Source organism: Pseudopodoces humilis, chromosome 3 (assembly GCF_049639895.1).
Source record: "Pseudopodoces humilis isolate 2021_Gansu_Grassland_sample_001 chromosome 3, ASM4963989v1, whole genome shotgun sequence".
In the NCBI taxonomy this organism is placed as follows: Eukaryota; Metazoa; Chordata; class Aves; order Passeriformes; family Paridae; genus Pseudopodoces; species Pseudopodoces humilis.
In genome coordinates, this window is record NC_142202.1 from 9,460,580 (window position 1) to 9,482,812 (window position 22,233).

At 44.4% G+C, this 22,233-nt stretch overlaps 1 protein-coding gene across 5 annotated transcripts; it reads left to right on the forward strand.

The window, feature by feature from the left end:
- Nucleotides 1-6,264: 6,264 nt before the first annotated feature.
- Nucleotides 6,265-19,844, forward strand: LOC102110778 (uncharacterized). 5 transcript variants are annotated; one of them, XM_088053209.1, is made up of 11 exons: nucleotides 6,265-6,368; nucleotides 7,472-7,639; nucleotides 9,341-9,418; nucleotides 11,718-11,804; nucleotides 13,446-13,557; nucleotides 14,196-14,340; nucleotides 15,016-15,129; nucleotides 15,665-15,809; nucleotides 16,219-16,367; nucleotides 16,823-16,962; nucleotides 18,314-19,844. In XM_088053209.1, exons 5-11 carry the CDS (start codon nucleotides 13,452-13,454, stop codon nucleotides 18,427-18,429), a joined length of 915 nt encoding a protein of 304 aa, XP_087909335.1. In that variant the 5' UTR covers nucleotides 6,265-6,368; nucleotides 7,472-7,639; nucleotides 9,341-9,418; nucleotides 11,718-11,804; nucleotides 13,446-13,451; the 3' UTR covers nucleotides 18,430-19,844. The 5 variants fall into 5 exon arrangements, with proteins under 5 accessions (XP_087909335.1, XP_005525555.2, XP_087909336.1 ...); XM_005525498.3 differs by having other exon boundaries at nucleotides 9,344-9,418; XM_088053210.1 differs by lacking the exon at nucleotides 6,265-6,368 and adding an exon at nucleotides 7,296-7,329.
- Nucleotides 19,845-22,233: the final 2,389 nt, after the last annotated feature.

The following is a 22,233-nucleotide window of genomic DNA, read 5'->3' on the forward strand; positions in this document are numbered from 1 at the left end:
TGTTGACTTTGGGGCAGCAATATTCAAATTCTCTTTTTCCTCAATGCCTACACAGCCTGGGTGCTGTGTCCTCCTTAGGCACCGCCAGCTGTCGTAGAAACTCTGAAAGTCAGGGTGCTCATGGCATCTCCACAGGCTCTCCAGAGGTTTATCCACCTGTTTTTCTTATGGTTTTCTTTTCCTGTGGTTGTGATAGAAGTTGTTTCAGCAAATGAGGAGAATTCATTGCTATACAACTGAGATCACTTTCCTGTTTGGGTCAAAATGTAACCTAGAGCTTTCAGATTACACTGTCTGTGGCTTCCTGATGCTTCCCGAGGCATGTTGGTATGTGCATGAAGCCATTTATCCAACTCCAGGAGGCAAATCAAGTTAAAATGCTCCGAACCAGCTTTTTCTGTATTTTACTCATGACTTACTATGTTGCAGCAGTGAGGCTTTCAAGACAAGAGGTTATTTCTACTTCAGGCTGAAATAACAGGCTTTAGCACAGCCAGCAGGTGTCTTGCTGCTCACAGCCTGGGCAATACCTGCTTTTGCTGAGAGTGGAACTTGCTACAACTGTGGCAAGGGGTGACATTGATCAATGTTATTTTTATCCCACTGAAGCTTAAGGCGAGCAAAGAAAGCTTTGAAAACTTGCTGTCTTAACTAGGTTGAGCCAAAGTGGTTACTAACCACTGGATGCTACATGCAAATGCATGCATATATGTGTATGTATCTTGTACTGAAGGCTCTCCAGTGTGACTTTATATTCAGGGCTTTCAGGTCAGATGGCACTTAAAGATACTCAAGTGCTTGAAGAGAGAAGTGGAGACTCTGACTCAGTGTGCGGATGGCAGCCTCATCCATCACCCAGATACTTTCTTCCAAGGAGAAATTTCAAAACAAATGTCATTAAAGTGCTTATTTGTGAAAAACAACCTGAAGACTGGAGGGAAGGAGGAGGGAGGGAGAGAGAAGCAGCAGCAGCCATCACCTAAAGGTGCTGTGGGTGGAGATGCTGCTGCAGCTCTCCTGCATCCCCTTCCACTCTGCAGATGTCAACAGCTGTAAGAGGAGCCCTGGGTGTAGCTCAGGTTTTGCTGTCATTGCAGATCCCAGAAGCTATTCTGGAATGCCACCTGCTGGCATTTTTCCTGTTAACTACCCTGGAGATAAACTGTTCTGTGGTTGCATCCCAAGCCCAGAAGCAAAGAGAGAAAGTTGACTTTTTCAGTCCCTTTCAGTGAATGTCCTTCTTGGGTTTTTTGGAGAGAGGTTGCCCTGAGGCCCTGTAAAAAGTCCAGTTATGTAAGGGGAGTACTTGTTAGGTGGGACCGGGAAAGGGGATGCCGATGACAAAAGAAGTGATGAGGATGTATGCAGGTGAAAGAAACAAGGAAAAAAATAAAACAAGAGAAAAAAGTCTGCAGGCACTAGTGAGGGATAAATGAGGTCTTCCATCAAGCATTAGTTCAGATGGCCCTTAAAAAGGAGCATTTAGGTCCGTGAATTTGCTTTTTCCAATAAAGTTTGAATGGCAGTGATTAAAAAATACCCAACATCTTTTTAGTTTTTATCTGAAATGCTTTAAATTGAAAAGGAAGAGGAGGCACAACTTCTGATTGCTCTGCTTTTTGGCACCAACACCAAAATCTGCAGTGCTGATGTTTATAATCCCTGACAGTCCCGACAGCCAGACCAAAGCAAAGAACAAAGGCCCACGGTGGTCAGTGGCCCTCATTGACACAGCAGGCAGAGCTCTGTGTGCTGCTGCTCCAATGTGCCATGGGAATAAACCTCCCAGCTGCCATTCTCCTCATGGAGACACTGTCCTGCTGCTCCTCCAGCTTCCCAGCTGTGAGCTGCTGCAGCTTTGAGGTTCTGCTGAAAAAGCCCCAACAAACTCCCAAAGCACCCAGAGGGTCCCAAGTGCTCTGAGCAGCCTCAGTTGGGACCTCCACCCAACCCTCTACTCAGCAGCTTTATCTGAGCCCAGGCCTGGCTGCCTCACAGGTGGGTTGGTCTCTGGTTTTGCTGTCTGGATGGGCCCTCGAGGGGATGTCTTGTAGCTTGTCTCCAGCCCCCTTCAATGATTGCACCCCCAGGTGACCCCTGGGCTTGGGCCACCCCTTTGCTGTGTCTGGGGCTGTTGATAGAAGATGCTACCAGCACCCAGCTCTGCTCAGGGACTCTGTTGTGGGTGAGAGCATAGCCTGTGCTGGGTCTCCTTGTCCCTCTTCATGGCACAGTGCTGCTCCCTGACATAGATAAATGCTACTGGTACTCTTCTATTTCTTGTCACTCAGGTAACTATGTCCTCCAGGATTTTTTCAACAGAAGGTCCTCCCATTGCATTATATATATAATTTTTAAATTTTTTTTTCTATATTTCTCTAGTTCTCTTCTGTTCTCAGGATGGTCTCCAAAAGTTTCTTTTACTAAATCCTGTGAATGAAATAGTTCCTCTGAAAGTCACTGTGTTGAATGATGGTGAAACCTTGCTGTCTGTGACTGCCATGAATGAGTAGTTTTGAGCAATGACCTCTAGCCTTATCCAAGACATAAAGATCCCTAGATAGTCTGGTTGGGAGGCCTTGGCTTCGCACTCATCCTTCTGGAATGGTCTGAGCTCTTTTCCAGGCTTTTATTTCAAGAGGCCAGTTAACTTCTGGGTGTAAATCTGATTTACACTGATGGTTGAGAGGGCAGAAATGTGACTGAACAGGACTGTTCTGCTGCTGTGCATCCAATGGTCTGAGTAAACCATCCATACCTGCAGAGATCCTGCTGGCATCTCTGGAAAGCGTCCTCCTCATGGGCAAGTAGGGGAGGCTACTGGGACTTTGATGGGTTTTGTTTGGTTTTACATATTTATTTCCTTTTATGTTGGATGTAGAAGTTGATGTATAAAATATTTATCTGGCATGTGGAGCAGCCTTTAGAAGTAGAGCTTCTTCAGTATGGTGTACTTAGGGTGTGAGCACAGCATAATGGCTTTTAATATTTGGAGTTTTATGAAGTGATCATGATGGCTCTTCCCCCAGTAAAGCTGAAATTTTCTTCTTTCAGACACTTTCACTTTCTGTTGTACAGCATATTGCAGAAAAAAGCTTTCACTTCTGTGCCATATCACCCAGGGCTCTCCTTTCAGGTGAACACTGCCAAGTGACAGATGTTTTCCTGCAGAACACTCACATGCCTTGAGAGCACATCTCTGGCTCAGCAGCTTTCTCTGATTGCGAAAGTGCTCTTTTTGTGGGGAGTAAAATAGGAGGAGATTTATAGCCTCCACTGATATAATGTGATCCAGCCATGGCAGTCCTTTCATCATAATGAATGATGGATCTCGTTGTTATTACTCTGTTTTACTACTGTAGCAGGTAGGTTTGATCTACGCTTGCCGCAAAGGATGAACATGTTAGGAAGGACAACGCTGGAGTTGTTGTGGTCCAAACCCAATTTAGAAAAAATGCCCTGCATGTAAAGTGTGGACAGTTTCATGTTGGTGAAAAAAACCCAAAAGAAAAACCCCAAACCTTTGCTGCTTGAGTTTGCTCTTTTCAGTGTGTATTTCCTAATTTTTGAAAGTGGAATTCCTATATTCATTTTCTCACATTGTTGGTGTGTTCTGTATGGAAGTATTCGTGGTCAGAGCAAGTCTTTCAGCAATTGGCACAAGCCCTGATTCTCCTTGATTTCCAGCAGCTGAGTTTTTCAAGGTGGGTTTTAGGTCTTCTGGTGTTTTAACACAGGAGCTTTTCAGGACCATGTGTCAAACAGGCAGATTATGTAGCCTATAAATAAACTCTTTAGCAGTAATAACTAGTGTCCTTAAAAAAAAAAAATACACTTGGTGAGAATGGTCTTGTGTTTATCTCTAGGACCTGACTCTGTTACTTCTACAAACTTTCAAACAAAATGAGTCATGATATGCCTGAACTTGTGTCTGAGCTTCTCAAGCTGATGAGAGAGGGGTGGGGACTGACTGGTCAGTCGTCTGCATCTTGCATGGCCCACTTTATGTGCCAGTTAGGTGCCTTAGTCTGTGAGACTGCCAAAGCCCTGTGCTGATGGCACTTCCACACATTTGGAAGCTGGAATGCAGGAGAGAAGGATGTTGTCCTATTATCCAGAGAGCTGATGGTTCATCTGGCTTCCCGGGCATGACAGCAAGCTCGCAGTGATGGCACTACTGAGGCTTTGTGGATTCTGACTGTAGACAAGCCTCAACAGAATAACCAGATCAAAACTGCTAACACCATAAGTTTCGCTTAAAAATTAATTAGTAGGAAGGAGGAAAAGGAGGAAGGGCGGACACTGCTTTGATGATTGAATTGCAAAAAGTAGCACCATGATAACCCTGAAGGGTGTTTGGGCTAAGACAGCATAAGGTTTGGAAATATGTGGAAAATATGTTAAGAGGAACCTCTCCAGTTTGCACAGGGTTTGGACTCTTACTGGCTCTTTCTGACACTTGTGGGGTCTCAGTCCTCATCAATCTGCTGCTAATCGTTTTTGAAAGAGGTGGCTGATTGTGATTTCAACCTTTCTGGATGCTTCTGATGTTCTGAGGTTTAGATTGGATATTTGGAAACATTTCTTCATTGAAAGCATTGCCCAGCCCTGGCATAGCCTGCCCAGAGAAGTGGTGGAGTCACCATCCCTGGATGTATTTAAAAGTTGTGTAGATGTGGCACTTGGAAAAGTGGTTTAGTGCTGGGTCAACATTTGGGCTCGATGCTCTTAGCAGTCTTTTCCAGCTTAAACAATTCTAATATTCTACATTGCCCAAGGGAAGGATTCCAGTCCCTTCAAAGAACAAGCCAAAGGACAAGATAAGGCACCTCAGGTCCAAAACACAGCTTAACACAAATCACCAGCTGCACTGGGGTGCACTGGGGATAGGTCCTCACCTACATCTGCAGGAGCAGGCAGGCTCCAGTGGTGGGTGGCAGGGCCTGGGAACATTTGTGTCTTGAAAAAGGCTTTTGTGAGAAACTGCATTTCACCTTCTTGAGATGTAAATTGTGTTCAGCTGGCTTTCCATGGGCATAGCTGGTCTCCAGCTATGGAATAAAAACACCTACTGCATGACTCTGGGGAGGCTGCAAAGTGAGAATCTGGATATATGGATGTGCATGTCTTCAGTAACATGTGATTTACTGTAGGCAAAAATTACACCATTGTTTGCAGTTATGACTTCCTTATTCTTCCTGCTAGAGCTCCCTTTTTTCTCTTCTGACTTCACCAAAATTCCCACTTTGGCTATAGTTTTCCCTTGTTGCTGCAATTTTCCATTGTCTTTTTTTCTTGCCTCAGGTTTAGTTTGTTTCTGCCAAGTGACAGTACAAGAGGTCTCAATGATTTTGACTAAATTTAGAAGGGAACTGATGTTTTATCTTAAATTTGTCTGAATTTTTTCATTATTTGAACACTTCCATGTTCAGAGAGGCAGCCTGGGAATCTATCTAGAAGATGAACATGGAGTAAAGGGTGTGCTTTTTTTGTGTTCAGGAAGTAGCCAAATGATTCTGTTGAGTTATAGGTCTGAAAGAACTTTCGCACATCCTTGCAGAAGAGGAGAGGGTGGACGCTGGCAGAAACCAGCCTTTGGAAGTGGTATTTCCTCTAAGGAAAAGGGGATGGGAGCAATTGTATGGAATACTGAGATTGAGACAGATGAGTAGATGGAGAAGCAAGGATAAGGGAAGTGGGAAGGAAAGTGAATGAAGCTTGTGTGGTAGCAAATAAACAAGAGAATCACTTAAAGGGACTGCTGCCTAAAATTTGCCACAACACACAGACATTTTCAACCTCTGCATTTCTGTATGGCCAGCCAGAAGCTGTGTAATTTGTTGCCATGTTGTTCCCTGCCCTGGTTCACAGGAAGTTGACGGCTTCCAAAGTGTGCCAGGATCTCACGTGGTTGAGACCTGCTTTATGTGGAGGTTTTCAGCAGAAATACCAATACTGATGTGAATGGAAACACCTGGCTGAAGACAACAGAAAAACAGCAGATGAACGGTTAAAGGTGTGGCATGTATTAATTGCTGCAGAACCACACCATGTGTTTCATGCAAATAAATAACCAAAGGACAAAAACCCAAACCAGAGCCTTTAGAGATAAGGTGACAAGATGATGACCCACAGCAGAGAAACTGTGAAGTGCCCAGAAGAAAGGTAACAAAAGACTCAGTTTTGCCTGAAACTCTTGAAGGGTGAGACACAAGATGATCATATCCACTGCTGAAGGGTACAAAAGATGTATACAAAAATGAGGAAGAGCCCATCCCAGAGTTGCAGGGGAGTGGTGGTGTTATCCTCGGTGCTTCCTGCTGTACTTGGCTGATCCTGAGCACATTGATGCATACAGTCCTGCGCATGTGAGTATGTTGATGGGAGAGTGGGAGTGGGTAGGACCAACTTATTGGAATCTTCTTAATAAAAAATCACCTTCCCTATCTCTAAGGTCTTGTAATGAGTTTTGTTCCATTAATTTCCCACAGTCATGAGACTAAATATTCTAGTTCTGCTAATAGTTCATGCAGGAGGTGTTATATAGCACCATATATATCTAGCCATATTATGACTTTTTATATAAACTCTAATTGCCTTTAAAAAATACCTAGATAATTAGATTGCAAAGTTGCTATGTTAAAGTAGTATTCCTACTAAAGTGAGGCACTCAGTTGCTGTGAATGGAAGTCATCTGTTTAATCTCCATGCTGCCCTCTTGTAGGAAAGCTGCTGCCATCCAAATGTTTCTCATTTCCTAAATGCTCATCTTGAGAGATGCATTGAATGCTGCCAATTATAGGTGACACTACTGCATTGAAGCATATAAAGTGCCACAAAAAAAACCACCACAAAGAAAATCAGGCCACCCGAGTTCCTCTCAAGCAGGCTTTCTGCATGAGAGGTTCTGGCTGACCTGGATGCTGCAGCTATAAATGAAGGCAGCTCTCTGCTCCCACAGAAGTAAGAAAAACTTGTGCTGTGACCACCATCCAGGTGCCTTTCCTCTCTTCCTATCTGTTCCTGGCCATGTGGGTAGCCATGTGAGCTCTGCAAAACAGCCACCTGTAGCCAGCGAGGGCTTAGAGACAACTCCACTGCTGCCAATGCAAGGGGCTGGCTTTTGCTTTTGACATGGAATTGTAGGGAGAGAAACAATTAAATGCTTGTGAAGCATTCCCAGGTGATAGTGATGAGGTATCCAGGAGAATAATATGTCTGTGTTCTTAAAATCAATAAGGACAGAGAAGTGACACTGAGCAGAACACTGAATGAATGCTCTTGGTTTTGTCATTCCTTCAGTGGTGGAGGAGGACATGGAAGAGTCCTGTGAGTGATAGTAATGCCATGGGATTGAATAAAATAACCTTTATGCAGTGAAGAAGTTTATAAATTGAAGATTTATAAAGCCATATAAATGTGTCTTTGTTCATTGATGCTGAGCTCTGCTGTTTTCCTCATCTCTTCACAGCCATCCTGTTTGAAGGGGCGGGTTCAGTGCAGATGAGTTTTTGGTTCATTGTGCCTTCCTGCTGCTGCTGATCTGATGCTGTGGATGTTGTCTGCCAGACACTGGACACTGCTGCAGGCAGCCTCTTGGGCTGCCTTTGAAGAAGACAAGCTTGCCAGTCCTTAACCAGTAAGTGAGAACATCTGGGGATAATATTTTTTATTACTTCTCAGAAGTTCAGCTTAGAGAAAGAAGTGCATTGTCTTTTACCCTCTTTCTCTCACAAGACTTGGCTGGGCTTAGTCTGAGTTACTTAAATGTTTGCAATAATATCCTTAATCTAGAGTTCAATGAAAAGACTTTTGGAGATCAGTCGTTGATTTTTAGCATGGCAGTTTAAAGTCTAGTTGAAAATATGAGGGTAGTGAGTTCCTTACTCTTCTTATTCCCTCAGATGTAGGGATATTTCCCTGCTGCCGAAGGGTGGATCTGTTTTGCTCTCCAACAATAAAAAGCAGATGATTTTCCTTCTTAAAATGCCCAAAGGGGATTGCTAAACACAGATCCTCTTCGCTGTGTGCCCATCCTAATGTGCACAGCCAAATCCCATCCCTTCTAGCAGCAAGGAAAAGCAAATCCCTGGCATTGAGGGCACCCAGATTAACCCACTGCAGGCTTAGGATGCTTGAGCTGTTGTTAGAAGATTAGTATATTTGGTTGTCAACACCTGATGAACTTGGCCTGGAAATTATTTCCAATGAGGTCGCTGGCTCGTGGGTGCCAGTTTGCCCAGCACATTGGGAAAGCCTGGAGTTAAAGCAAGTGGCTGTAAGGATTAAACTGGAGCACTGAGTGTGCAGAATATCTTTAGGATTTAAACCTGTCTTTGCTGCTGGTGGGAACAAAAGGCTCTGGCAGATTGATGATAATATCTGAGCTCCTGCCTTGCTGGGGAGGTGTTTCTGGGGCTTTGCTTTCTGGAGTTTCCTGCTGATGTTAGTGTGTGCCATTAGGTGGGTGAGCTGCCCACAGATGAACTTTTCTCAGTTCCTGCACAGTGCAAAATGAGTTTATTTTGAGGACAGGGCCTCCACAGGGACACCTCTGGTAGAAAGCAATTGGCTTCCACTTTCTGTTCTGGGACTCAAACTGTCTGTGCTCATAATGTTTTATTTCAGCTACTAGCAAGAGGATTCATGTTGAGGGTTTTTTAAAAAATATAGGATCTTCCTCTTGTCAGCAGGGCATTAATACCAGCACAAAGTCCCCTCATGCTAGATCATCACCTTGCAAATGCTTACATGGCTTTCCAGTGGAGCTGTGGTCCCGGTGCAACCAGTCCTGCTGTGCTGTGTGCGCTGGTGTCTGAGGTGCCCTGCTCCTGGTGAAACATGTCTTGGTGCTGCAGGGAGTGTGCATGGGGAGGGATGGGCATGGTAGATCTCTCCTTCTTGAAAAGCTGCTTTTATTCCTATTTATTTTCTTCTTCTGTTAAAAGAAATGAGGGCTCTGAAGAGTCTAAAGATAGACCCTTTAAAGATTTTTGGTAATACAGGAGGAGCCTGTATTTATCTGTCTATCAGTGGAAAACTGCCCTGATGGTAAAATAACTGTTAGTTGGAAACTTTTTCTCTATCATGATCCAGATGAATACAAACTTATATTTGATTCAAAACAACTTGTCTTGAAAAGTACCAAGCTCTGTCTGTGTCACGGAATTGGTTCCAGTGATTTCATCCGGCAGCATATCTGGATTTCAAGACACATCTTCTTGTAAACATGGATCGTATCGTGCTTCTTTGTGCATACAAACATTAGCAACCACTTCTTGTTGGAAATTAATACAACTGCATTTGCCACCCCTCTGACAATATAATTTTATTTCCTCAGCAGACCAGCAAAGACATTCAAACTTGTGTCAAAGAAATAAGCCTGAAAGTTCTCTCGGAGAAGCTACACTGTAGAAAGGTAGGGGCTTTCCATAAAAGATTCCCTTGAGTTTAACTCTGGTATCTTAAAGCTATAGCTGTCCTGAGCTTTCCCACTTTTGGGAATGCTGTGCAGCCTAGTGAAGCAAGAGATGTTCAATTTTAATAACTTTACAAGCATTAAGTACATTGCTCTGTGTTTTACGAATGTACTTGTGGGGATTTTTGCTGCATGATAAAATAATTTTGAATATTTTGTCCAAGGCCTGTGTTGTGATTTATTCTAAAAAAACCAAAACCTTCTGAAACCAGAAGGTGGGCTTTAAGTTTCTGCCTGGATTACAGTGTGGCCAGAGGACAAGGCCACCACTGTGCTGGCATTGCTTCCAGTTGTTTCACTGCAACAAGAGATGCATTGTGGAATACCCAGCAAGAGCATGGGACAGCAAGGTGTGTGGAGTGGGGGAGGTGGGTGTGTTTTTGTTTTTCCATTTGTCCAGTGTTTCCTGCATGCAGAACTTGCCCTAGATTTAGGCCTGGCTGACCAGCTGTGCCTAACAGGCACATGTATGACAAAGTGGCCTGTATTCAGTGAAGAATTTCAGGCCACTCATTTGTGGAATGAAAATGTAGTGTCTGACCTCATGCTGAGGTAATTTGGGCTGTGTAATGAGTAAAGACATATATATGGCTATACCCACTAGGTATATATAAGAGGGCTGTAAATAAGACGTGGTCCAGTGTGGGAAAAGGTGCATTGTAGATTTTAATCTACTAGGAGGAGAGGCCATTCAGTGTTTGCAATGGTTCTGCCTGTATGTCAGCCCATGCTTGCTGCAACAAGTGCTTATAAACTTGTGGCTTGAAAGCAGCTTCTAGGACATGGGCAGAGTCACTGTGAACATATCTAGGGGATTCACAAAATGAAAAATGGAGAGAAAAATGCCAATGCCACCATGCTGTGAGCTCAGGCCTTTGTCCTCTTCAAGGAACATGCTATTCACAAGCAGCTCTTGTTTTTGATCCATGTGTTGAGCACAACATGTCATCTGGCTAATAAGAAATAATTGTACTTAAACCACCGGTTTCCACATCAGAATACCTCCACAGGGTGGACCTCAGAATGCCTTCAAAGGGTGGACCTCACACCTACACTGATAAATAGACAGCAACAGTGCTGGCTGGATGCCCTGCACTTCCCACAGCTGGCAAATCCATGTTCATATAGGCTTTCCACCCCTATCTCCGTGGCCAAGGAAGCTCCAGCTGGGTTAATTCCCAGTCCCATGATGTTGTTTCCAATGGGTGAAGATAGGTGCTAGTTAATTCACTGCCTTTATATTTGACATGGGGCCGTTCCCAGCCAGACTGTCTGCTTGGTAACCACTGTGGCTGCACAAGGTAAATAACATTTTGATGCTGAAGAATATTTTAAATTGGCTATAGAAGTTTAAATTTGAGAGGAAACAAGCAGAAATATAAAATGAAAGGAGTGGATGTGGTGAGATTGTGGTTCTGTAGCAGACAGAGGTACAGGTGGAGACTGATCAGCTTGCACTGCTTCTGTGGGGTGGGCTTGCACTGGGAGGCAGCAGCCTTTTCTATATCAAAGAACAAAAAATTTACTTATGACTCAATCTCCATCTGGGGCAATAGGAAGATCTGAAGATGCTCACGGGATCCAGACTATGGATCTATGTTATTTATGGATTCTTAGAGTTCTTTTCCAACCTAAACTGTTCTGTGTATTACATCTGTGTGTCTATCCCTGGAAATGTTCAAGGCCAGGCTGGATGGGGCTTTGAGTAACCTGGTCTAGTGGAAGGTGTCCCTGCCCATGGCAGGGGGGGTTGTTGGAGCCACATGATCTCTCAGATCCTTTCCAATTCAAACCATTTTTATCTCCATTTTCCCCAAACCCCAAATCCAATCTGCAATCCAATCCAATCCAATCCAGCACCCCCTGCCAGCATCTCCCACTCGGGAGCACTAAGATTTTGAGATGCAGTGTTTTGCATCAAGTGCTCGGTTTCCCTCCTCTTGGCAGGGATAGGGAAGGACAAAGCAGGCAAAAGCCCAGAGCATGCACTCATTAGCTTCTGTCTGCCAACAAGTTGGAAACATGCAATGTTATACAAAATGTCTGGCTGTTATAAAAGGCTTTGGTTAAGTAATCACATTTCTCTTGCATAAGTGCTTGTTTTTGGGAGGCTTTAGCCAATTGGAGGCTGCAGTAGCAGCACACAGGCAGAAAGCATGTCTAACCTCTGTGAATTTTTATTTTTCTTTTAATAATAAGTGATTATTAATCTGCTGAGAGTTGTATGAAATCTCTTTAGATAAGGTTAGGAGGCGGAGACTCTCCAGAGCTGCTTGTAGCTGAACCACATCTGTAAAACGCTGCCATAAAGCCTGTGTGGATTGCTGTGAGTAATATTTCTGATTCTTCTAATGGGTGTTTGTGACTAGAGACTGCAGGCAGGAAATGTTGCAGACGTTTATTGCAAGCAGTAAGCTGGTGGCAGGAGGTGAGAGACACTAGTGAAACTATTGACCTGTTTAATAAGGCTTTCCTCCTAGACTTCCATAAGCAAGCATGGATTTCTTTGAAGCTGTGCAACCAAGGTTCTTCCAAATATGCTAGTGAAAAAGAAGTGTGGTGCTGAAGTCAACTACAGGACTGTAGGAGGACAGAGTTTTGGCCTGACAGGGAGACCACAGGACCATCTAGTCCAGTGTACTGGTTTGGAGCAGGCAAATGTCCTATTCTTATATTCTTTCCTTGATTACTGACAAGTGTACAGTGATATTTTTCTCCTACTTTTTCATGCCCTTCAGAAATCTGCATGTCAGTTATTTCCTGAGCCAGAAATGGTATGTCTGATATTACAATGCAATAGCACAACACAATAGTACAATAGCGGATTTTTCTTTTCAGAATTTGCTAATCCAGTGTATCTGTTGAAGACAACACGTTGTTCTGTGATTTGGCTGACATAAATCTACTTGGGATTTCATATCTTGCTTTCTTCCACATAGGATTTTAATTTTTATTTTTTAAAAGGGTGTTTTTTTTCTGTTAAGATAGAACTGAAAAAGAAAAAAAAAACATGTATAGATTCACAGAAAACAGAATTTCCTTTCCCACTTCCTTTTGACGTGTCTAGATGGAGCATTTTCTTTGAACAAAGCCTGGAACTATAAAACAATCCACTGAAGTGGGAACTGGAATTTATTGTTCAAGACTGAGAAATGTGAAACAACTCAGTTGTTGCTCCTGCCAACCCTGGAAAGCATTGAAGTGCCACTGTAGAGAGAAAGCAGCTCAAGTGCTGAGCTGTGAGGAGAAATAAAGCTGTTGCCTATAGTTGGGTGCATGCGTGCTTACTCTTAGCACTGAATTTTCTGGGATAGAATAAATGCTGGACTAACAGAAATCACTTGGGAAAGCCCAAGTCACTACTTACTAACCTTGAAAAATTGAAGAATGTGGGTTTTATAGTCTATAAAGTTCTTGAGACGTGCTAAAGCATTTAAAGCTTATTTGCAGCCAGTAGATGAGGAGGTAATACCACCATGAAAGGAAGTTAATTTGTCGGAGTTATAGGATTAGAGAGGTAAATGTGAGAAGTTAAGTTGAACTAAAAGGCACTTGGCTGCAAAGCAAGGACTTCAACATTTTCATATATGCTTCCTAGAGTGGGCAAAATTGATAAGTTTGTTTGCTTCAGTGAAACTGCAACAGTGATGCCAGATAAACTAATTTTGTGGGCTAATTATTTAGGCCTTTGTGAAAACCTTAGGCAAACTTAAGCTATGACTATTGCAATGGAGGGTGGCAGAGCCAAAGCTTCCCATTTCCATTCTGCAACCTCATGAGATCTCTTCAAATGGAGATGCTCCCAGCCCATGCAACAGCCACCTTAGTTCTAATGAAATCTCCACAAATAAAAGTTGGCAGTTAAAGTTTGTGAATTTACAACATCATTTCTAAAACAGTCTCTGGGATGTGGAACCAACCCAGGCTTCCTTTAGGATAAACCAACAATATCTCTAATGTGTTCCAGAGTAAGATGGATGCTCTACATAAGTTGAAGATTTTAGTGATGTTTCTGTCTCTGGCTACTTTCACAATCATGGTGATAATGAATGCTGGAAATGCCACTGGAACTTTCAAAGGTAATGCAAGCAAATTTTCTTTGTTCAGAGGTGGGTTTCATGCTTTATATCATGCAATGATACGAGGTGGCTTAGATGGGATAGATGTGTTTGCTACCTCATCAACTCTCCAAATACACCTTGTTCTGTGAAAGGTGGAAGTAGCTGGGCCATCCTCCAGGTATTACAGCCAAATGCCTGAATTCTATCCAGCCTGTTGGAATCCAAGTAAATGTTCCCACTGAACCTGGATCTAGTGGTGGCTGGAAAGCAGTCTTTGCACACCCTTGTATCCCTGGTGGAAGATGTTCAGGCTGCTGCTGTGGGTTTGTAGATGACAGTGGTGCTGTGTGTGAACACTACCTGGCTGAATCTGCCAGGAACTGCCGTCATGCTACCCTCTGGATTACACAAACAGCTGTTTTTTCTGGTTCTGTGTAAGAGGGAAGGTGTGTGGTGTTCCCAATAAGGGATGGTGATCCCATAATGGATGTCTAAACCAACTGCAGCTTGTGGCTGGTTTACACCAAGGGCAGGCTCTCATCATCCCTGAGCCCACTGGGAAGGGAGGAAGACTAAAGGTTGAGGAAAATCAGCAGTCTTTCCCCATCCTCTGGATGTAATAACACTTTTGCCTGCAATAACACTCACCACCACAGGTCTGTTCAGGACAACCCCTGGAAACATCTCGGCCAAGTACAGCACTGATTTCACACCAGCTGGTTGGACTTTCCTCATCTGGAATGTCATCTATGGCTGGCAGCTTGCCTGGCTTCTCTACGCCTTGTCAGGGATCTGTCGAAGGTATTTTCCCTATTTACTGTTTACAGTATAAATGAGAAGGGACAGTGACTCTTCCCTTTTGGAGTAGCTCAGTCTCTTACCTCCCTTTCAGGGGTTTCTAGCAAGAGCAAACTCATTGCCATTTATCTTGACTTGAAATGTTGAAGCTCTGTGGCTGGAGCATCTCTTATGTTCAACATCCAAAGTGGGGAAGCAGTTTGGAGATGTACATGAACTTCTCTAAAGTGTGGACAGGTATCAAAGTGTGTAAACTCCTCTATGAGGCCACATTTTCAACAATTCGGGGAATCTGACAGATTTATCCACTACCTGCCCATACTCACTGCTAGAGGCTGAGAATCCACAGGGGCAAAATTAATGGATTACGGAGCTAATGCTTTGAGTTTACTTTCTGTTAGAGATCAAACAACCAGCACTGGGGAGTCTCTTGGTTTGTTGAACTGGACTGGGAACTTTTCCTGGGGCTGTGAGATCAATAACTGCCTGATAGGGAAAGCCACAGGTATTTCTGTATTGTATCAGAGAAGGACACAGAGGAGAAATAGTCTGATTTAAACCAAAGTGTTTAATTCCAATGTAGAGTCCCTCCTAATATAAGGAAAATGAGGTCAGAAAGGTTTGTTTGGTCAATGTGTGCATTGTTTTCCTTTCTCCATATCCACTTTTTCCTGCCAGGAATGAGCTTGGATATGTCTTCATAAAGCCAGACTTGCTACCAATACCTTTTTATGTGGCGTGGTGTCTGAATAATGGCCTCAATGTTGGATGGCTCTTTTTGTGGGATCGAGAGTAAGTTGTCTTCTGTTACAAATACTTTCTAACACTCTTGATGGGATCAACATGGTGCTTTTTTTTTTTTCCCTTTATGTTTTGTTTTTTTCCTCTGTGTGTGAACACTTAATCACACCTGTAAAACTCTATGCCAGGACAAAATGTAGCCTTCATAAAAGTTTGGGGGTTTTGCATTATGTTGTCATCGTGCCCATGAGCCAGACTGGTCACTGAAGTCTAAGATCGCCTCAAAGCTACTGTTCTTCTAATTGGATTGTTTCCATAATGATGGTCACATCAAGGGCTTATGAGAGCACCACTGTCAAGAGGTGAAGAAATCACTTGCAGTCAGGAAAACAACCTCATGATTAACAGAGTAAAACAGCAAGAGCAATATGTCAAAATGAGGGGCTACGTGTAGTGATTACCTTTATTAAAGGCTGATCGACCTAAAGCCAGTAAATACCTAACACTAAAGCTACAAATTAGGGCATTGTGACACCACTGAGAAAAATGTGATGTCTTTTGTGTGTGTACATGTGCTCTGCCCTAGATTCCTCCTTCCAGCCCTGGTGTTCCTGGCAATCCTCTCTCTTACCACATGTGCCTGCCTGTTTGTCTCCCACCGAGCCTTGAGCGTCCATTCCTCATGGTTTGTGAAGGGTCACAAAGCTGAGCTCTGGCTCATCCGCATTCTGGTAGGTGGCTTTTGAGAAGCTGTGCTGTGGGTAAATGGTAAAAAAAACAACCTCTGTGCAGTGCTGGAGGTATCAGAGGGAAAGATACAGTGGCAGAACATAGCTAAGGAAGTATTCCTGCCCTGAACAGAAAAGTTCCTCACAACCCTTCTGGAAAGGCATCTACATCTCTTGGCACAAACTGGGAGTGGGCTCTGTTCTTTGCACTTTCTAAAACACCAGTATAACACACTGCTGGGCTGGATTTCCGGAGCCCCTCGGGACTCCAAGGTTTTACCTTTTCTCTGTGTTGAGGGACTTTTCCTGCAGCTAGGTTCAGAAGGCTGGCTTAACTGCACCTCCATGTCACCAAAGACAAACAAACATTACCTGTGTGTCACTCTTGTCCCCTTGCTTTGCTGCATGGCAGGTCCAGAACGGGCTGGCACTGTACGTGACGTGGACCAGCATCGCCACACTGCTGAATTTCGCCGTCGTGCTGATCTACAAGTGGAACGTGCCCAATGAGAAAGCAACCACTGCTTCCCTGAGCATCCTGGCTCTCGGCCTGGTGATATGGTGAGCCACCCCAAGGGTCCCCACTGAGCCTCAGAAACCCCTTCCACCTCTCACCAATGGTGGTCATCTGTTCCAATTCACTCGTCACTTGGTCCCCGTCCCAACACCGAAAGGCCTCTGTTATAATTCATGGCAGATGAACTGGGAGTCTGGGCAGAGCTTTTATCCAATGCCAATAAGCACTGTGGGCCAGGATCATGTTTTTGTGACTTGCATGAGCCCAACCGGCCTGAGGTTTACAGGTGAGGGTGTGATACAGAAACCATATGAAATATGGCCTTATTTTTTCCTAAACTTACCTTAAATAAATTACTTATTAATTTTTTGAATGTTAGTAAATGAAAAATTTTGGACTCTTGGCCCACAAAACCCTCCATTCTCTGTCTAATTCCTTTCTTAGGGAATGGAAATAAAATACAGAGAAAGTTCTTACTTTGTTCTCTCTCCCTCCACAGGTTTTATCTAGAAAACTACTTGCTTGACAAATATGTCCGCTATAACCTCACAGTCTACCCAGTGGTCATAGCAGCTCTGACTGGCAGCGCGTTCAGGAACGGCTCATTTTCATCCCCACTGACCAACGATGCTTTTATAGGTGAATCCTTCTAACTCCTCTAAAAGAAGGCCAGTAGTAAACACTTCACATCTTTCCTCTGTATTGAGGTCAGAAAGACTTGCAGCTTGAAAAGCATTATTTGTTAAAAGCAGAGCTAGGGACATATTTGAAGGTATTCATTTTGCTAAGGAAGGAGCAGAGCAGAAATCACTGCCCGTGAGCCTTGGGGCTGAACCCAACCCTCGTGTTGTCTCAAGTTCACTTCCCAGTGCAATATGTTTGTTCTGCAATCCTCCATCACCCACTTGGCTCCTCCAGCAGCTCCATCTGACGTAGGGCAGGCTAAAGGAAAAGCAGGGCTGGGATGAAGGCTGTGGACTTGCATTTGCCCTGTATTGTTGGGCATATTGGAGCAGGGCACGAGCATCTGACCCACAGAGGGCTTCACAGTGCAAACCCCTGCACATGCTCCTCTCCTGTGCAGAGCTCAGGCTAGCCTTAACAAGTTTTCCTGGGATTATCTGGTTGCTGCCAGCCGCTGTAGCAGACTTGAGTGTAGTCATCCGTGATAAAAGGGCTTAAGCTGTCCAAATTCGGTACAATCACAGTCTGGCAGAAGCTGTACCATTATGAGCAGTTTTATGCTGGCGTGAAAGGGACTGAGCTGTGTGAACTCTGAATCCTGCTGAAACAGTTTGAGATGCCTATTCCCACCAAGGGGTCAGCAGAAGGGAGCATGTTCCCACCCTCCAGCCTTCCCACTGCCAAATACCAGTGGCTAAAGCTAAATTCTGGACTGGCATTACCATTAGAGCTGCTCCAGTACAATTCCCTTTGCTGTAAGTGCAGCTGGAGCCTGATCATGCCTGAAAGCACTCAGCAGGACTTGGCAAAGCTTGTCTGCCACAGCCATGGGGGCACTGGAGGCTCGTCTCCTGATGGTTGTGGCCACCAGGAATGTGGAGGTGTTCATGGTCTCTGGCAGGCAGTTCTGTTCCTGCAGTAGGTACATTTCTTACCAGCAAAACTTCATTCTTAGTGGTTCAGCTTGTTTGGCTGGTAAGACAAGAATGTGCTTTTCCCAAACTAGTACATGTTTCTTTATATAGTTCAGCTATTCTTGGAGTATTTTGTTAATGTAATGTATTTTAACTCCTGTGTCCAGGAAGCCTCCAACTTTTTAGACATTCCTTGACCTGGAAGCATTGGACAAGTTTCACTGTATAGCAGTAAAACTCTGAGAGAGACAGCTCTGGGGGTAATGGATCCTGTACAGGGGATTGTGGTTTTTTTTGATCTTTCTCTGAATACCCCCTGTTCTGGGGGCTAAAGTATGACAAGAGGCAATGCCTTTTTTATGCTCCAACATGCTTCTGTGTTTTTTCCCCAGTTGTTCTGCTGGCACTGACATGCTTGATGTTTGCTGTTCGGCTGGGACTAGTCGCATGGAGACACTGGAAGAGACCACTGGAAGCATCCCGAGGTCCATCAGGCACAGTGGCCTGAGACCTCTGGCACATTGTAGCCAACACTTGAAAGGGAGAAAAAATAATTGGGCATGTGCTGGTCCCTCCTTCCTACATCAATTTCCTTGTGCTTTTCTCTCTTATACTCCATTCCATATATCTCGTGTCTGCAAATGTTCCCACATCCTCTCGGATTAGCTACGCACAACCCTGTCTTGAATTCCTTTGGTTTTACCCTGGAAAAGTTCAGGAAAAGGTCCTGTGCACTCCAGTGCATCATTGTGATGGCTGGGCTGTGACTCTCTTCTCCTGCCAGCGCAAGGAGGGCTGCCAACAGGCACCCAGCAGGCTTGCACACACAGTTCTGGTTCTTTCCTTGGTAGCTCACTTTCTTTGAAGTGCAGATCCAAGTGAACTGTCCCTGGAATTCCAGGGCAGCAGTGGCAGGTCTGTCTCTCCCTTGGCCATCGGTGCTGAGCATCCTCAAGCCCTGGTGCTGTCAGCAGATCTCCTGCAGGCAGCCACTGCTCCTTTTCCTGCTTCTCTTCAGTGTGACAGGAACAGATACTACAATTTGGTATCTATCTTTGCAGTTTCAGCTCTGATGTTTGATATTCAAGGGGGAAGGGGGAGTGACTGAAGATTTCTGACACAAATGTGTTGCTTTTCCCTGAGCTGTGCACTGCTTGGGCTGGCTGGATCTCTCACTGGGGGAGGGTTTGTGGCTACTCTGGAAGGAGGCTAGAAGTACAGATGAGCTGGTACCTGATGTGGGGTGAAGCCTGATGCTTCAAAGGAAGCCTGTTTTAAAAAAATAAAAACAAAAAATTGAACTGGTAGAGCGAGTTCAACCTCAACATGCTTTCTGATGTGGCTTCACCACTTCTGAGTTGGATTAGGAAGCCAAAAACTGGATTGACTTAATTTTTTGGACCACTGCCTCTCCTTCCTGTGCCTGATCAAGAGTTGGTGGTGCCTCATAGGTGTCTGGAAAGTCTTTGCACCAGGAAGGTGCTTTCAGATGTTGAGCATCTTGCAATACTATTAACAAAGTTTAATTCTAAAATAACATGTGCTATTGTTTACATTTAGCAAAAACCAAAAGCAGTGTAATGCAATTCCTCTCATCATTCTGCTGTGTTTTTTTTTTTTTAATTTTCAAATAAATCAGCTAATTCCACCACTGCCACTAACTCTGTAAATCATCTAAAGCAATTGTTCTGGCTCCCACCTCACTCAGGCCCAGGGTTCCAGAGTGACTCTGGTCCCTTGCTGGGATCTCATGGATGTAGCTGCTTCCACTGATGATCAGGCTTAGAGATGAAGAGTTGGAGGATGTAGACTGCTAGGTATGATTTAAACTCCTTTGTCCAGCACACTGCTCATTAAGTTTCTATTTTATAAGCTCTGCCTCCCAAGGGCCCAGCTAATAAATTCCCAGCAGCCTCTCCATAAGCTGCCTTCTTTAATACAGAGGTATTAAATCCACTTGCATGGGGATTAAGGGGTCCAGGCAAGGTGAGAAGCTGCTGTGAGGTTGTGCAGTGGTTAATGCATGGGAAGGCTTTGCATCCTCCTGAACAAGAGAACTGTAAACAGCTCCTGGACTGGGGCAGCTGCACTGCTTTTCCACAGGACCTTAAAAAATGCCTTCAGGAGGTTTCTTGGTGTCTGTTCCTCATGTCTGTGCTGGCCAAATGACCAGAATCAAATGCCCATATTAAAGAATGCAATTCACTATCTGGGGAGAGTTGACAGGGCTTTTGCAAAGGGAAGTCATGTCTCACAAACCTCTGAAGGGCTCAAAAAGCACAGTCAAGGGTGGACTGTCTCATAAACCACTGGCTTCTACAGATTTTTTTTGTTACAAAAATCGAAGTCCTCCCACTGGAGATTAAAGCTGGGAAGCAGAGGGGGTGTTTCTCCAGGAAGGGGTGTTGCTGGTACCATGTGTCATGGGCTGGATAAGGTGGTCGCTAAAAATTAAGGGATTGCTTCATGCTGGCCAGTTATTTAGGATGGTAAAGGAGAGGGCAGACTGGGGAATTGCAAAAAGCTGCCATGGAACTGAGAGAGGATGGAAGTCATTGCAGGAGTGTACCAAATTTAATCCTTGCTGACGTCCCTGTGAGAAAGACCCTGATGACTGCCCTGAAATGATAATGCTGAGCTACTTCAACCCTCATCTGGCCACCCACAAATAATTTCCTGGTCCCCAAAACCCTCTCCAAGTCCTATTTTCCCATAGCTGGTGCAGACAGAGGTTCCCACAGCCATCCCAGCACACAAAGCTCCAGCCAGCTTTTGGAAAAATGGCTTTTCTTGCATCTGCAGCAGGAACAGGAACCTAAAAATAAACCACCTGCCCCTTTCTCTATCAGTGGACAGGGGGAAAAGCAGATGAAAAATAAGTGTGACCCTTCTTCTTCCAGGCTTGGGGATAAAGATAGCTTCAAGACTATTTTTAAAGGTTTTTTTATTTTTTTTCCCCTGAAATGCCTTATTTTGACTTGTCTTTCCAAAACCACCAGTGCATGATTCTGCCCACAGAAGATTTTTCTTTCAGCAGAGCTGCATTTCAGAAAGCTGGAAGCCTGCCAACCTTTTAGCAAAAAATAATCAGTCCAGCCTTTGTTTCCATGAGGGATTATGGGATTTGGGTGAATTTTACAGGATTTAAAATTTCTTGGAAAGCTGGCAGCCTTAAGAATGCAAAAATTAGTTTAGTTTGTGAAAATGTGGTTCTGCAAAGGTTCATGTGCCTTGTAGGCCAGCCTGGGATGTGACCCAAGTCCCCTAGACCCATGGGGCTGGAAGATGGATGGGGCTGGCAAAGCCAGGCATGACAAGGTTCCCAGGACACAAAGGTGTACTTTGCTTTCTGATACAAAAACTGGGTTTAGACTTCTCATCCACTGCAGAGATTCCCTCTGTGGCTAAAGAAAATAGGGAAATAGGGAAAATCAGGGTGATCTAAAAAAACACCACTGGGTGGACAACTTCACTACTATGTCTGGGGATGCATGGGGATGCTCCTTCCCCAGTCTGAGGCCAGCTCCTGCTCAGGCAACCTCCATCTGAGAATGACCCATCAGTTTATCACAATTTTTCCATAGGGATGTATTGGCTGGGCTGGATATTTCTGAGGCTGCTAGACTGTTGTTTTCAGTAAAAGTTTCTGTGAAAATCTGATTCAAAGGAATGTTGTATGGGAGAAGTCGTGGGGCAAGGGAAATATGCATTTGAGCTGAGAAAGCAAATGTGCTAATTTAAAAGGAATTCTTTTTAAAAAAGGAGGTTATAAGACCCTGGGTCAGGCTTTCATTAAAGCCCACACAGCTTCCAGAGAAAACCATGCTTCATTTCTTGCCTTAGGACTCAGCTGGCTCCTCTTCAGCCATGGTGAGGGCTGCTGGGAGGCTGGGATCAGGGCAGCTTCCCTTTGACACCTCCCACCAGCAGCAGCTTGCTCTGGGCAGCGCTCCCTGGACCTCATCCTGCCCACAACCCCAGAACACTGCACCCCCTTGTGATGCTCTTGGTTACAGAGCTCAGGCAGAGCCCAGGTAGGAGCCTCACCTGCTGGGCTCCCAAAAAACAGAGCACCCAGGCAGAGGAGACACTGTGTTACAGCCTAATTTGTTCTTGGCTTAATGCTACCCTCAGGACTAATTACTTTATATTAAAGCATCTGTGAAATGGAGTAATAAATAAATAAATCTGAGCCTGCTGGAGAGAAGAGAGGTTACTCCATCATGCAAAGCACCAGAACAGAAAGCAGCATTGCTTTTCCTCTGCAATTCAGAGCCAGTGTGCAAACCCATCTCCTGGCTGCATCCAGGGG

Coding starts and splice junctions, on each gene's coding strand:
- LOC102110778 (XM_088053209.1), top strand. CDS start 13,452: ATGGATGCTCTACATAAGTTGAAGATTTTAGTGATGTTTCTGTCTCTG. Junction 15,130..15,664: donor CTCTTTTTGTGGGATCGAGA/GTAAGTTGTCTT, acceptor GCTCTGCCCTAG/ATTCCTCCTTCCAGCCCTGG. Junction 15,810..16,218: donor TCTGGCTCATCCGCATTCTG/GTAGGTGGCTTT, acceptor GCTGCATGGCAG/GTCCAGAACGGGCTGGCACT.